Below are 15,821 nucleotides of genomic sequence, written 5' to 3' on the forward strand. Positions count from 1 at the left end.
AAAATAAATAAAAACCCCTGAAGGAGAAAGTGTGTCAAAACTTTATCTGGTACTGTACATCCACCAGTGAAAAAGCAGGAAGTGTTTATATAAAATGTATTTAATAAGGTTGAGCTCAGGCCTCTGTGCTGGAGTTTCCACTCTAACTTCAGCAAACCATGTCATCATGGAACTGGAACAGGTTTGGGCCTCTTAGTCTAGTGAGGGGAAATCATGCTACAGCATTCAGACATCCTATATAATTGTGCGCTTCCTTACATGTGATGGTCTGGTGGATATATAGTGCAGTTTATACAATTTAAATCAATGTAATAATTATTAGTTTTGTCTAGTAATGGGTTCCAAGAGTTTTAGAATTAACAGTATATACAATCCAATAGGAATTTTAGGACCAATTACCTATCAACTGCATCACAGCTATTCACAAATCCAGATAAATCCAGATTTATCCAAAGGTTTGCTTGGTTAAATACACAAAAAATATAGCACATATAGATATTTATTTTATCTACATTTGCAAACACGCTATTATCAGATCAAAATGATTGACTAATTCGCCTTTATTTGCAAGCTGGCTTGAAATCTAGCTACATTCCCTACTTTACTCAGGATGTTCTTTCTCAGGTTGTTCTTCAGGTTGTATTTTTCTTCTTGAATGTTCTTTGAGGCCAAATCCTCTTCCTACTGCTGGTGTTTTGCCCTACAGGCATTCATCATGCTGGATTATCTGACTTGAGTACACTGGGTTCCTTTTGGACCTAAATCTGATAAACTGACTTGAGAAGAGGTTAGATGAGGAACTCTTTGAAATGATCAGTTTGTACGATTTTTTCAGAAGTTCATCCATGACATAAAACACAATATCTCGGAACTGTTAAAACACAATGTGACCCATTGCTCATAATTCACACTGAAAAGTCATTAAGAAATGAACAGCAGCATTTATAATCAAGTTGAGAAGATAAGAGTCTCAGTGCCTGGGTTTGGATTGTGTATATTTACTTTAACAGACAGTCCCAGAAGAGATAAAAAATTTATTTATTAAAACTTTTTGACAAAGAGTCAAGAGATGATACAACCCAGGTAAATTTAGTGGAAAATGTTATACAGTTTGTATGAGAAGAAAATTAGTTATGGGGTTAATATATAAACAAAGGTCAGGATTGTAACCAAAAAAATTGATACATTATTTGGAATAACAGATGTGTATTAAATAGTGTTTAATCATGTTCTTTTTTCTTTCTTTGAAGGGTTGGCACGAAGGTTCTCAGGGCGTCTGGCAGAGATTAGAGGTCTGCATTTGGCCTTTGATCCATTTTTGCTTAGTATTGTATAAATCTGGTTACTATGTTATATTTAATAGAAACCCCTGATGTTAGAAAAGAATAAATGTAAATACCAGCAAAAATAAAAATCACTTACATAAATTCACATACCTTGCTGATAGTAATTAAACATCTGGATTTTTTTTTTTGCTGGCGTTTCCCTGTGTTTTGTGTACATAGTAGTAGGGTTTGGTTTGGGTTGAAATGTAAATATAGATATAAAAATTTGGAGCATTAATCAGATACAGATAATCATAAAGTATTACAACTTTAGTCGTACAGTTTTACACCACAAACAAAATAATATTGTTGCATAATTCCTTTCTTGTTTGTTCAAGTACATAAAGACAACAGGATAAATCTGCTACATTTGTGTATTTAGTTCATGTGTTTAAACCATTCATTTTTTTTTCTTTCCACTCCCATGCAGGTTTTCTGAAGCTTGTGTTTGTCTTGGCCTCTACTTTAAAGCACACCTCTAAATGGAAAAAAGCTGTGAGAAAAATGACAATTTAAAGCACCGGAGACTTTTCAGCTCTACAATATCGCCCCAACTAATCCACACAAAAGGATAAGGATACAAAGAGACTGGAAGAAAGGACATGTGAAGAATGGGATTTTCGTTTTCTCATTCGGCTCATCAGACTGATATATCACTTCATCTCTGGCCAAGATATTCTTCCTCCAAAATCCATATCCCATTCTGCACACTAAGCTCCTATCCATAATAATCTCCCAGAAACACAGCCAGCCATTTACCGTTTTCCTTCATTAGTTCCACTCTGGACTGATCAAGTCACCCAGAAAAAAACCTGGAGTACTATTAGAGAACATGAAAATGCACACAAGCCCAAACTTAGTGGTTCATGCCAGGAGACAAAAAGGCTTCCAAAAACGTTTTGCTGTTCAGTTAGCCAAGCAAAAAATGATTCATATTCACATTATTAATACAGTGCATTCAAAATAAAGACCCTGTATAAAATGAAAATTTGTAGGTATGCAGTTAGAGTTAAGCTTTGTGTAGACAGATATCAAGCACCAAACATCCTTTGTCCCAATAGACTTGTAATGTGAATGTCCAAAGTAGTAGGCTTTTAACGCTCTATAAATGGCACCAAGCTTTTATTATCTCGAACATTGTCCAGTTGGCCATAATTCTGGCACTAACTGTACTTTTAAAAGTGGATGTTGTCAAGATTGGCCACTGCCTCAATATTAAATATTTATGTCAAAGTATTTGTATCTTCCAATTTTATGCCCATAACAGTGGTGGAAAATATTAGCAGTCCTCTTATAAAAGATTAAATCTATTTTTAATTCTCAATTTAAAAGATCCACATATACAAGTGCTCTGATAGCATGAAAATAAATGTTTTAAATATGTTACCTTTATACAAATTCGAACCTGATTAGATTTCGTATACCAAATCAAAGCACAGAATATTGAACTTAGTTCTAATAATACATTTTAGTATGTGCCTGCCTTTTAAACAGCTGATGAATGAGGGAAATGAGAGAAAGAGAAGGGTGGATGATGTGGAGATGGTGAAGCAGAAAGTAGATAGGATTAGTAAGGAGGAAGTGAAAGCAGCGATTAAAAGGATGAAGAGTGGAAAGTTGTTAAGACCAGATGACATACCGGTAAAAGCATAGAGATGTTTAGGAGAGATGGCAGTGGAGTTTGTAGCCAGTTAGTTTAACAAGATTTTGGAAGGTGAGAGGATGCCTGAGGATTGGAGAAGGAGTCTGCTGGTACCGATCTTTAGGAAAAAGGGAGATGTGCAGACCTGCAGTAACTACAGCAGAATAAAGATGATCAGTCACACCATAAAGTTATGAGAAAGAGTAGTGGAAGCCAGGCTGAGAGAAGAGGTGACCATCTATGAGCAACAGTATGGTTTCATGCCATTAAGATCACCACCTCATAGATCCCTAACTAGCCAAAATAAGACTTGGCAATGACTCTGTGTTGTTTATGTGCATTGCATTCAGAAAGGCTGAGACCAAAATTTCATCCACAAGTCAAGTCAAGTCTACATTGGATTTCAATAATACACAGTGTGACTTCAAAATGGCAAGTGACAAAAGAAGCTCCTCTTCCTGTTAAACACCAGTGTAATTCCAATGGCCATGCTGATGCCCAACTTTATAAAATAATAATAAAAATGTCACTAAACATTTCACAAATAATTTTATATTAAGGACATTTAAGTGATATAATTAAACATGTTTTTAAGGGACAACTTCTCCCATCAAACAAATTCATCAGTAACCCTGGGGTCTATAATTAAATTCTGCCTCATGTGTGAATAATTTCGCATAAAAGTCATTGCTGAAAGAACAGAGTTTTGTTGGCCAGCTCATACACCCGCAATACAACACAGGGCAAAAAGATGAAAGCACAGAGATGCTTTTTTACATACAAATGCATCCATGCACCTTTCAAACCCAGAGCCACTTAAACATGAAAATCCATTTGGCTTCAAGGTTTTGGCTCTATTTTTGTCTTCTCTTGAACACTGATGTTTAGTACAAAAAAGAACAGAAACTAATCTACACACAAAGCAGGGATGATGTAAATCATGGCACAATACATGTCTTATATAAATCGGAATAAAATGTGCATTTGGTGTAACCTGTGAATGCAAATTCACTCACTTCCCCCTGGTCACAAATCAAACCATTCAAACAGAATACCTCAAAACATCCAAGAACTGTTTATTCTCTCACTTGGTGAATGATGACATTTTGACACCAACCTGTGTTTTAGCTATGAATGAAAACAGCAATCTCTTCACACCTATGCACAAGAACTAGAAAACAGGGATTATACCTAACACATAATTATATGGCAAAGGCAACCACAAGATACAATTCAACTTTCCCAAAATGCCATTCTACATTACTTTCTGTGATGTCTAAGCTTTTTTTTTTTTTTTTTTTACATTTAACAAGGCCTATATTACTTTACAAGCCTAAATATAGTGCATCACACAAAACAGCGACAAAGAGAAAAACACAAGCACTTTGTAACCAACTAATGTAAAACCAGTCCATGTTAAAATCTAAAGCTTTTACATTATGCGTGAATGAATGTGGGAGTATTTTATAGCTCAGATGATTCTGCTGGCTGTGAGCGTAAACACAGAATAAGGCAGAAATGCCTTTAACCCATTACATCTGTAATCACTGAGCTCCTAGTTAGCCAAAACATGATATCAGCGATGTAGCATTTAGCTTTACCCATTCATCCTGTTCATCAGCACAGAGCAGATAAAGTCTCGCAGCATTTTAGACTCGGACATCAACCCCAAGTGCTCAGGCAATAGAAATTATCACAATGCAGCTTTGCCAAAATCCATATGTGGATTGAGATTCCTAATAAGCAGAGGTGAAGGATTATATATATTGTTATATATAAAGCATTGGGTTTCAAGAGCTATGTGAAGGATAGAATAAAGAATAATAAATTGCTTGTTTACTCATGTACATAAAACACGAAGTTAATCATAAAAACAAAAAATATCAAATAATTATGGTGTAGAAGAACATACTGCATTAACATATAGGGCTGTTGCTTAAAAGAAAAAATAATAATAATTGCCAATAACAGGAATTTTTCTACATTTTAGAGTTGATTACAATGATACATCATAAATGGCTGATTATAGCTTTAGCCATTATTTGGTGACAATAACCTTTAGATCAGTTGTGTATTTTATAGTGTTTAGATTTAAGTCGTTTCTATGAATGTTCTTGCATGAGGTAGATAAGTAAACAAATGTTTGTCACTTTTTTTTCAACACAATTAAATAAAAATATAAAGTAAAATTAAATAAACCTCAACAAACATTAATTAAAATGCACTTTTTCTATGACAATAATTAAGTGTCTTGTTACTATTTACATGTGGAAACTGTTAACGTTTATCCTGCACTAATATTTCTTTCAGTATATACATTAGATATGTCCTGCACAGTCCTGAAAGCATCTCTAAGAAAAAAAAACAGTGATATAAAGTTAGAATGGCTTCTTTTATTAAAGGTAATATTTATTGCTTAGTCCTACTTCACAGGAAGACTGGCTTTTGTAACACACACACTCTTTCATGTGGATCCATCATGTAGGGTCACTGCAAGAATATGGAGATAAAGAGGTTGTTATTGTTTCCTGGTGCTGAACATTAGGGCTTACTGAGTTAGAATTCATGCTTTTATAAGATATCTATCACACACACACACACACACACACACACACACACACACACACACACACACACACACACACACACACACACACACACACACACACACACACACACACACAAAAACAGGGCTCACTGCCAGTGGGAACCATTTCAAATCTCTATTAATCAGACATGTCTACAAACAGTCTAAGTTCTCACCAGGCCTAGCCTTATGCTCCCTATCTCAAGGCTACAATTGTATATATTTATGCTGTGCTATTATAAGAAATCTGAAAATGATTAGAAAAGACAACTTTATATGGAGATATAATGCTAAATGCAGACGAAACCTGATAAAAAAAAGAGGTCAGTAGTGTATGACAGTGAAATTAGACACATACTGTTCAGGATGGTTCTAAGTTCAAATAAAACATGAAAGAATCAAATATGTGTGTAATGGAAATTAAGATTGTTTTGATGCTGTGGGATTATTAACATCAATAATTCATTAATATACTTTATGTACTGTAATTATATAAAGTATGTTCGGCGTCGGCTATACAGAGTTGAAATGACAAACGCTTATTGACTTGAAAGTACAGATTTTAGTAGTATATAGAGCTATAAGAGCCTGTTCCTACAAATTAAGGTGCATTACTTTAAACACAACCAATCTGAGTTTTGCCCACAAGTTCTGACGTAATGATCCACCATGTGTATGCATATGAAGAATATGCTATGTATTATTAGTCATCAATAATCACATTTCCACAACAGGAATGCAGCATTTCTAAAAGTAAACAAACCTACATTTGACCAGTTCCAAAAACCCATGAGCCTAGAACTATTACTTATAAACTTCAAAATATTGCCAAATGTATTTCTGTAAAATTCATGTCCCACCATGTCCTTTATAGATATAAAATAGAGATACAACCATTATTGTTGAATGACATTTTAAATGGATGTCTAAAAATATGTTAAAAAAAGATGTCATCTTAAAATGATGTTTGGTATTGGGGAGAGCAAGGGGTCAAATTCCACCCTTGCTCCAAGTTGGTCAATTTCAGATTCCACCACTCTGGACCAGCTAAGCTGCTGCTAGTGCTAAGATTCAAACCCACAAACTTCCAATTTAAAACCCATCATCCTAACCAGTGAGCGATCTTTAAATCCAGTGTTTTAACCACTGAGCTCCCACTTGCCATACAAGCGCCTGACCCCAGACAGGTTTCACACACATTTAATGAGACAGAGGCCTTAAATGATTAAGCCATTGAGGCTGATGGCATTTACCAGAAAACACTGCGGCCTTCAAATATGACCACCGTTAAATACAATTCACACACACACCCACGGCAGCACTCTGTCACCAAGCTACTGATTGAGGACAGGTGTGTTTTTTTAGACTAACACTTAAACACACACACATTTTTATAAAGAGACAAACTGCGAAGTAATTGCTCAGTTTCTGTCCTAGTATGACTGAAATTACTGACATTTACTTTTGATTCAGATTCCCATATTGTTTCTTACCTGCTTGGATTCTAAGTTTACAATTATAGCCTAGTCTTGTGTTAGCAGAACACCCGACCCTGTCCTTTTTCATGACTGAGTTTGTTTTGGATTATTCTGCCCAGGATTTAATAAAGAACACTCTAACCTGTGATCATATCCATCCCTATCCTTATAGCCTGAGACTGTGTGTGCGTGGGTTGTCACCAGGGACAAAAGGTTTCCTTCTGTCTTTTAAAAGCACTCTAGTAAGTAGACAGGACATTCTAAATTGCCGCTAGGCATAAATGGGTAGTTACCGGCATGAAAAAAACATGTTGTCAGTGACTTTCTTATAGATTTTTAAGGCTATTAAAATGGACAAAAACCATGAAACTTTGTTAAATTGAGAATATACACTGATCAGGCATAACGTTATGACCACCTTCCTAATATTGTGTTGGTCCCCCTTTTGCTACCAAAACAGTCCAGACCCATCGAGCATTAACAGCATTCATTTCTTCAGCAATTTGAGCTACAGAAGCTTGCGTGTTGGATCAGACCACAGGGGTCAGCTTTGCTCAATGAGCCTTGGCTATCCATGGCCCTGATGCTGGTGTACCACTGTTCCATCCTTGGACCATTTTTGGAAAATCCTGAACACTGCAGACCAGAAACATCCCACAAAAGTTGCGGTTTTGGAGATGCTCTGACGCAGTCGTCTAGCCAGCACAATTTGGCCCTTGTCAAACTCACTCAAATCCCTTGCCCATTTTTCCTGCTTTTAACACATCAAATTTGAAGACAAAATGTTCATTTGCTGCTTAATATATCCCACTCACTAACATGCCATGATGAAGAGGTAATCAGTGTTATTCACTCACCGGTTATTATGTCAATGTGATGCCAGGTTGGTGTAATTTCCTGTACTATTGCTAGCTTTATGTTTGCGATTCTGCTGTAGCTGCCAATCTGTGTGTATTTCTAATATTTAAAAATGCTACTGCAGAACAAGCGCACTATGGAGGTAAATAGAGAAAATCATTCAAAATCCTAGTACTTAAAATAAGGTCACCTAAATGTCAGCTGTAATGGTTTCAGTGCACATAGATATCACCTGGTTTAGAGGGCAGGTGAGTAAAGTGTCGCACCCGCACACTGCTACTGATGTGAGCCTCAGTCCCGACTCCACTGTTTGATCTGCTCCCTCATGCCTAGAAGAAGCAGGGGGTCAGTGCATTGGTTTTACTCTGACCTACGTCACCACAAGCTCCACATGAAGGTCGGCAAGTAGGACACTCCACAGGAGGGCGGGCGGTGGCTGTCAAACTGTCATGTGGAACCAAATACTAAATTTGTACATAACTGAAGGTAGATTTGAGTAACTAGAATGGATATTAAAGTGGCATTTAGAACAAAAGCTTCATCACTTTCTAACTGTGACCTTTATTAGGTTCTTTTTTTCAGTGTAATAAAAAAAAAAAATAACATGTTACATAAAATCGAACTGTGTTTTAACATTTATGCACAGTGGGTTCCAATATTTTTGGAGTTGTCTGTATTGTATGCATGTATCAGGATGCACTCAATAGCAAAACACAACCCTCTGTAACAAACACATTGCTCCTGCATGTGACTGAATCGAAAGTGTTTTCTTCAGAAGAGCACATCACAACAGTGTATGCCCTTGACCATGGAAAAATTTATCAACATTCGCCTCCATGTTGGTGGAAGACATATTTAGGCGCCAAATGGGCCACCGGCGTTTATTATCCCTGACTATATCTTATTAAAAAATTTATATTCAGAGTTTTAAATGTGAAGTAGTTAAAAAAATCCCCTTCTTAAGCACTTCCAAAGAAGCAGGAAGAATTCCTGCTTGATACACATCTGATGCTATTCGCCAGGAATAGTCGTGACACGTAACAGGTCAGAGTGACAACAGCTCAGAAGTAAAACATGTCGGCTGAGGCATAACCTGTAAACAAAAATTGCAATTTTAAAAACCCAAACTGCAATTTAGATAGTAATATATTTAAAGTCATTAGAATGAAACTTGCATGAAATGTAACTGCATTTTCCAACAAAATCCTGTCATAAAAATATCTAATTTACAAAGTTAGACAACAAAATAAAACTTTGTTCCTTGTTTCACAGAGAAAAAAATCTTAAACGCATTTTATAGAAATTTGTCCTGATTCCAAATTTAAAAGCAAAAACCTCCATCTGTTTATCCATTAAAAATAAAAATGATGTGCAAATTTTCAGTACAGTTTTATTTCCTTCCTATTATTTCTCCTATTATATATTAGTTGACTCATATTCTGATGTATGTCTTAATTTAATGGGAGTTCATCTTAAAAATTAAATGCGATATCCTCCTTTTGACCCAAAAGCATTAATTTTTTCTTCATGTCATGGTTTTTTTAGGTGATAAAAAGGACCGGGACTTCGAGAGAACAGTTCATGTGGTTCAAACGTTGCTCATGAGCCAAGGTCGAGTTTGGGATGCAACATCGGCGTCTTTTGTTTTGTGCTCAAGTTTACAAGGCGATGCCGTTCAAAATTTACTTCAGATGTTACATTAGTTTCATTAGAGAACAAAAGGAGAAAACTTCAGACACTATTCACATTGTTTTGGTTGATGGATTCTATTTGAGATAATGGAAGATTGTATAAATTCCATTTAATCCTGCTGCCTTCAATAATCCAAGCCATAAATCAGTGTACGGTTTTATGCAATCATCTACGAGTATTTACACACAGTAAAGTAAATAAAAAAAAAAAGAGCTTTAAAACTCTGTTCAGTACAAATATATATCTGTGCATTATAAACATCAAACGTTCTATGTAAATATTATGATTTGTTTTTCCTTCATAATCTTTCACTGAACTTTTACTCTTATGTAACTAATATAATTTGGACTTGTCCATACACCACCACACACAGAGGTACTTTGTGATGCATCTGTTATTTCTAAACTCATTTTATTTTTGTGTTAATGTGTTGCGGTACAGACAGTTGTGTATGGCGTCATCTGGCCAAACACCCCCACCCCCCACCCCCATTATCTAAAACCCGTCAGATTGAGACAAAATACAATTTACTACTGCAAAGTAGCAACAAATGCTACCCAGAAAATCATGTCTGTAGAACATTGTATTGTCCTGTGGTTATAAAATAAAAGATGCACCATAAGTGATGATAATATCTTGAATCTCTCAGAATCATTCACAGTAGTAAAAGCTCCACTTAACTAAAATACAGATAAAAACATTTTACTAGACAAAAGGCAAACAGAATAATGGTACTTACAGTATAATTTGGGAAAATGGTAACACTGTGTTTAAGATGCTGGGCTTCTGATTGCAGCATTGTGAGTATAAATCCCACCACCACCACCATGCTGCCACTGTTGGGCTTTGAGCAAAGCATTTCACCCCCTAAATGCTCAGTTGTATAAATGGGGTTCTTGTACATTGCTCTAGAAATTGCATAAATGTAAACAAAATTGACTACAGTCAGCTGGCTGTGTGCTTCTGATGTCTAAAAAGAACAGCTGTACAGTAGCAGAACACATTTGTCATTTAACTCATTGGTACACTCTAAAACGAGATGCTACACTTTTATTGGATTACAAATCATTGGTTATAAAATGAGCAAGTCCTTCACTCCTGAAAGCTTCTGAGCTGATTGTGGAAAAGCTACTGTAGAAATTGAGAAATTCACAAATATATTCATTTTGTATGCAAAGGAAAAATCAAGATAGCAGTTTAAATGTTTGATGTTTAATTCATCACATTTGTAGGGCTGCAACATTTTCCATGGCATTCTTCAACTATAAAAAGCTGTCTGAACGTTTACCTATTAATATTTTATGTTCATTTAATTTAATGTCACCGTTTTTGCCATCGCATATTACATGATCTTTTAGTTCAATTCTTCTGCATTTCCTGACCAGTGAGTGACCAACAAAAGATTCATATTTTGTCATTTTGGGCTTAACCCATTTTTTTTTAAAGACAGCCCATGTGTGTCTGGTTATTAATCATTCCACAGACGGTGATTGCTAAGCATGAAGGAACCAAAAGGCCATCTAGCGTTACTGCATAATCAGAAAGCGTCTGCAGTCTAGTAAAGATAGTTCTGCCTCGTCTGGATCAAGCGTGAGGACTTTATTATGGATGGAGCGTCTAAAGTCTTTTGCACATTATTTATTTACCTGGTATCTGGTTTTCTAGTAGAATTTTTATGGAACATTGTTCTCATGTGTAGGGAAAATACATGTTGAGCTCCAAACATAACTAAATTTAAGTCACACTCAACAAATTAAAGTGGACAAAGTATAACCCTGGTTTAATATGAGAGACGTGTACTACCTGTACACCAGAAGATGTAAAGGACAAACCAAGCATGGTGACCTCTTTCACCTATGAATGATTAATGAACTATAAATGAAAGAGAAGGAAAAAGAATTTGCTGATACACTTTCATTTTTAGCATTTGGTTAATAAAAGTGGTACACGTATGACTAAGCAGGTTTATGTACCAAACCAGTGCTTCAACTAATTATAATATAATAATCTGTGGTTGAACATTAACATCAGACAGAAATACAGGCGTTACTTCAGCAAAGCGATACTGCCACCCTGTGGCGAACTTTAAAACCACAGATAAATTGAATGCTTCCCACTATAGATGGAGTTTTTCTTTTCTTCAATCAAAATGCCCATTCAATAACACCAAACACAGATGTTAAGTGCATTTGAGCTGGAATTTCCTGTTAAAGGCCAAAATAAGCCACTTTCTTTCCTGTCAGCAAATCAGTTCAAGTTTCTAATATAGATTTTAATTATAATCAATGAAGGTGATATTGAGAAAATGGCAAGAAATGCTGCATTCTCAGGAATTGCACTTTGTAGCATTTCATTTGATTTTCCTTTAATAAATGAAGTAATATTAAGTTGTATAAATCATGTTTTAAGATTTTATAGTCTCCTTTTTTCCCTTGTATTCAAATTCTAATCTCTTTTAAAAGGAACTACATTGTTTTTTCCCCTTTAAGACTTTAGGACATCTGTCCAAAATCATGCACATTAATGAACAGCATGGTCTTTATAAATTATGTCGTCTTAAAAGAGACGGTAGTTGTATTCTGGGTGACACAGTGGTGCTGTGGTTACTGTTGCCTCACAGCTCTGTGGTCAGGAGTTGACCATGGGATTAGTGTGTGTTGAGATTCACATGCTCTCCTTGTGTCCGTCTCCTTCCCCAAGATCAAGAACGTTTCACATGGGTGTAACACATTGCTTTCAAAAGTTTAAAAACACCAAGTCTTTCATTGTTTTTTTTAGACACATGCATGTTCCTTTTGTTTATATGCAACTAACTAAACAACAAAAACGTACAAGAATTGGACAGTGACTTGAATGGAAAAAAGTTTTGCGGACAGAGGAGTCTACATCTGACATTTTTGACTCCAAGAAACTAATATGGAAGATAGAGTACAGGACAGACGATGTTATCAGAATGCCTTCCATCTACAGTCAAACATGGAGGTGTAAGCTTGAGGGTTTTTTTTTTTTTTTTAGTTATTATGGAGCAGATGGTTAACGGCTTATTTCAGGTGAAAGAAATACTAAAGAAACATGCCCACCATTGCATAATTCAACACCATGCAATCTCATCTGGACTGTGGCTAATTGGATCCAACATCACCATACAACAAGAAAATGACCAGAAGCATACATCCAGAAATCATACAGTCTGATAGACAGTTATCTATTATGGAACGGCCTGCCCAGTCCCCCCTTCTACATCCTGTTGAACTGCTCTGCGATGCACTGAATCCAAAATACATTTTTTTTTTTCATTTTTTATAGGCTTCATTAATCAGCTCTGCTATGGTATGTTGTTTAGTGGTTAATGATTTAGTGAGGAACAGCGAGGTACTTTGCTTAAACCTCCTCTGGACCATCAGCCACTATTTCATGACTCTTACCTGCTTCCATTCTCTTCATCTTCAGATAATCTTCCTCATTAATGCAACATGTACACGATTCATATGCAAATAATCTTGACAGTTAAACGACTATGTAAACTAGCTTGAAACTTCTGCTGACTTTATGAGCATGTACTACAACTACTGTTACGTCACCTTGCACCCAGAATTCCCAGAACAGGATACAGATCCAGAGGCCATGACCAGGACAATGTGCTAAATGAAAGTGAAGGTTTTCCATGTTTATCCACTGTGGTTTCCACGGATTCTTCTTTTTCAGTCGATTTACAAATGACATATGTAAAGTGTCACAAAATACATCATGTAAGCTTATGGTCTCCGTATAATAATAATAATAATAATAAAAAAAAAAAAAATAAATTCAGAAAAGGGTATTCAGATTCCAGGACAAATATGGAGAGGACACTTAATGGGAAATATGTGCTTCTGGACTGGAAGCCTCTTCAGGACTTCCCTTTGTCATCTATCCAGGTTTGTATAAGTTGATTATGTTAATGACAACAAATGGCAGTTTTGTTTTAGCATTATCAATGTGGATATTTAATGTAGTCTTCTATAAAGCAAAACACAGTGCAGAGATTTACACATCAGATTTAAAAAATAAATAAATAAAAATACACCGACACACTGGATGTCTGATATAATAATGGGTAGCCTTGCCATCTTACAGGCACAGAGCCCCTTAAGCTTGGTTAATTTTCTATTTAGAATTTCACATATACTCTTCAGTTGCCATCAGGCTTTACTCCTGGTTTTCTGGTTTCATCCCACCTCTTGTAAAACATGCCTATTGGGGCTCTGGCTACTTAAAGATTTCCACAAGGTATTAATGTGTGTGTAAATGTGTTCGCATGCATTTTGTTTGTTAATTTCCTTCCTTAACCCCAAATCACCTCAACTATCATGACAAAGATAAAGCATTTACTAAACAAACAAAAGAATAAGGAATAATATTCACACAAACAAAGCAAAGAACGAATCTCATATCTTTTTTGTTTTTTTTTTGCCCAAAGGAGGGTTTTATTGTTTACTAATAAATGGCCAGTGAGTTTATAATGAAGAGCCTAAACAACAAATACAGTACGTGCTCACATACACTAGTTGACCACAAGAGGGCGCCTTTGGATATATAATGCACCAAAGCATCAGGCAATTATTTCAGCACATGCTTGGGTTTATAGGTGTAATAAAACAATAAAAACAATGATAGAATAGAGGTCATTATTAATAACACGTCCAAAACCTTATCTGTAATCAATAAAAAAAATATTATTTGATCAGTGTTGGACAAAGTCTGATTACCTGATCAAACCCAGTTCATACAAATGAGCCTGAAGCCAAAAATCACATCACAGGACATCACAAACGACACGTTACATTTGACTGATTCATATAGAAATAGTTAAACTACTATTCTGTGTAACAGCTTTCAGTTACATGAATACACCTGGTAAGAAGGGAGTATTATAAAGAAAACACATTATAAACTTTAGAGTAATAAAACACACAGAAAATCAGATCACTTATGATACTATACATCACCATGATTCCCAATCAGTATAACTTTCTATTCACAATCAGTAGAAAATCCCTTCATGCACTTGTATTACTGTATATTGCACTTCATTTTTCTCCCGCATTAATAATTATACATGATGCTCTGGTGTTATGAGTGAATGTTATTAGTAGCGTTATAAGTTATGACATAAAGCAGCACTGATTAATGTGTTCAGCACTTAAAGGTTTGTGCTTCTAGCATATTCAGTCGTCTGTATTAAGTATGATGGAGCACAAAAGACAGACAAATAATAACAATAAAAGAGATTAAATAAAGAACACAGTTTTGTTCTTTGGGATTCAGGAATAGAAATAACAGATCTAAAAACATTTCAGAGAAAATCACTCTCGAGTATGAACTGATCGCATTCTTGCAGTAGGAATGAAGCTAAAGTAGTATGCAGATTATACCAGTCTCCTACCAGCTTCACCAGTCCCGGTCAAGAGTCCAGCATCTGCATCGCCTCACAGAATGACGCAGCTCGAGCCAGATGATTCCTGAGATCTGCTAGTAAAAAAATGTACGTCTGATTACACTTCCAGAAAACTTTTTTTTTACAGAAATATGGGCAAATAATGACCACAATGATGGAATTCTAAGACTGACTCATTATTTTCTTTCTAAACTCTTTAAATAAATAATAATAATAATAAAATAATAAAATAGGTAGCCCTTGAATCACACGTGCTTCATAAAATTCTTTTTATACAAATATCAGTCAGGCTGTTTTGTTTTTTTATGCTTTATTTCAGCTGATGATGAACTCAAGATGAAAAATACTCCTCTTAAGGAAGCTGCTGAACTTTGCATAAAAAAAAAAAATAAAAAAAAAGGAGATTTGCAAGTCATCAAGTCTGATCTGACAACATTTCTGATTCAACTGAGGCTAATACTGGTCTAATACCATACTCAGGAATGGATTGGTATGGACTGGAATTACAGGTATAACTTACATTTAATGTCTTTTTTCGTTTGATATTTGAACAGCAATGTTGCAAAATGTAAAAACAAATAAACCAATATAACTTATAATAATTGTACTAATATGATACAAGACATTTGGTTCAGGAAAAAAATAAAAAAAAATAAATCTAATAATAAAATTGTTACAAATATATACATATTTGTATCTAATATTAAATATTTGTATTATATTTATAAAATATATAAAACATCTTTAAATGTTAACATTTTGATAGATATGTTTATATATTGTTTTTAAATATATTTTTTAC

General features: G+C 35.2%; 2 protein-coding genes across 5 annotated transcripts in view; one reads left to right on the top strand and one right to left on the bottom strand.

Moving 5' to 3' along the window:
* tmem178bb (transmembrane protein 178Bb) overlaps positions 1-15,821 on the top strand; it is a 485,881-nt gene that overhangs the window by 190,940 nt on the left and 279,120 nt on the right. The gene's annotated exons all lie outside the window — the stretch shown is intronic.
* The window catches only part of arhgef39 (Rho guanine nucleotide exchange factor (GEF) 39), a 52,103-nt gene continuing 50,298 nt past the window's right edge, over positions 14,017-15,821 (bottom strand). For 2 of the 4 annotated variants that reach the window (XM_083528141.1, XM_083528142.1), the window contains exon 12: positions 14,017-15,090. In XM_083528141.1, the coding sequence (XP_083384267.1) occupies positions 15,051-15,090 (40 nt within the window). In that variant the 3' untranslated portion in view covers positions 14,017-15,050. Of the gene's footprint in view, positions 15,094-15,821 lie in introns of all 4 variants that reach the window. The other 2 variants (XM_083528139.1, XM_083528140.1) reach the window with 1 other exon arrangement.

This window comes from Silurus aristotelis (assembly GCF_946808225.1).
Source record: "Silurus aristotelis genome assembly, chromosome: 24".
In the NCBI taxonomy this organism is placed as follows: Eukaryota; Metazoa; Chordata; class Actinopteri; order Siluriformes; family Siluridae; genus Silurus; species Silurus aristotelis.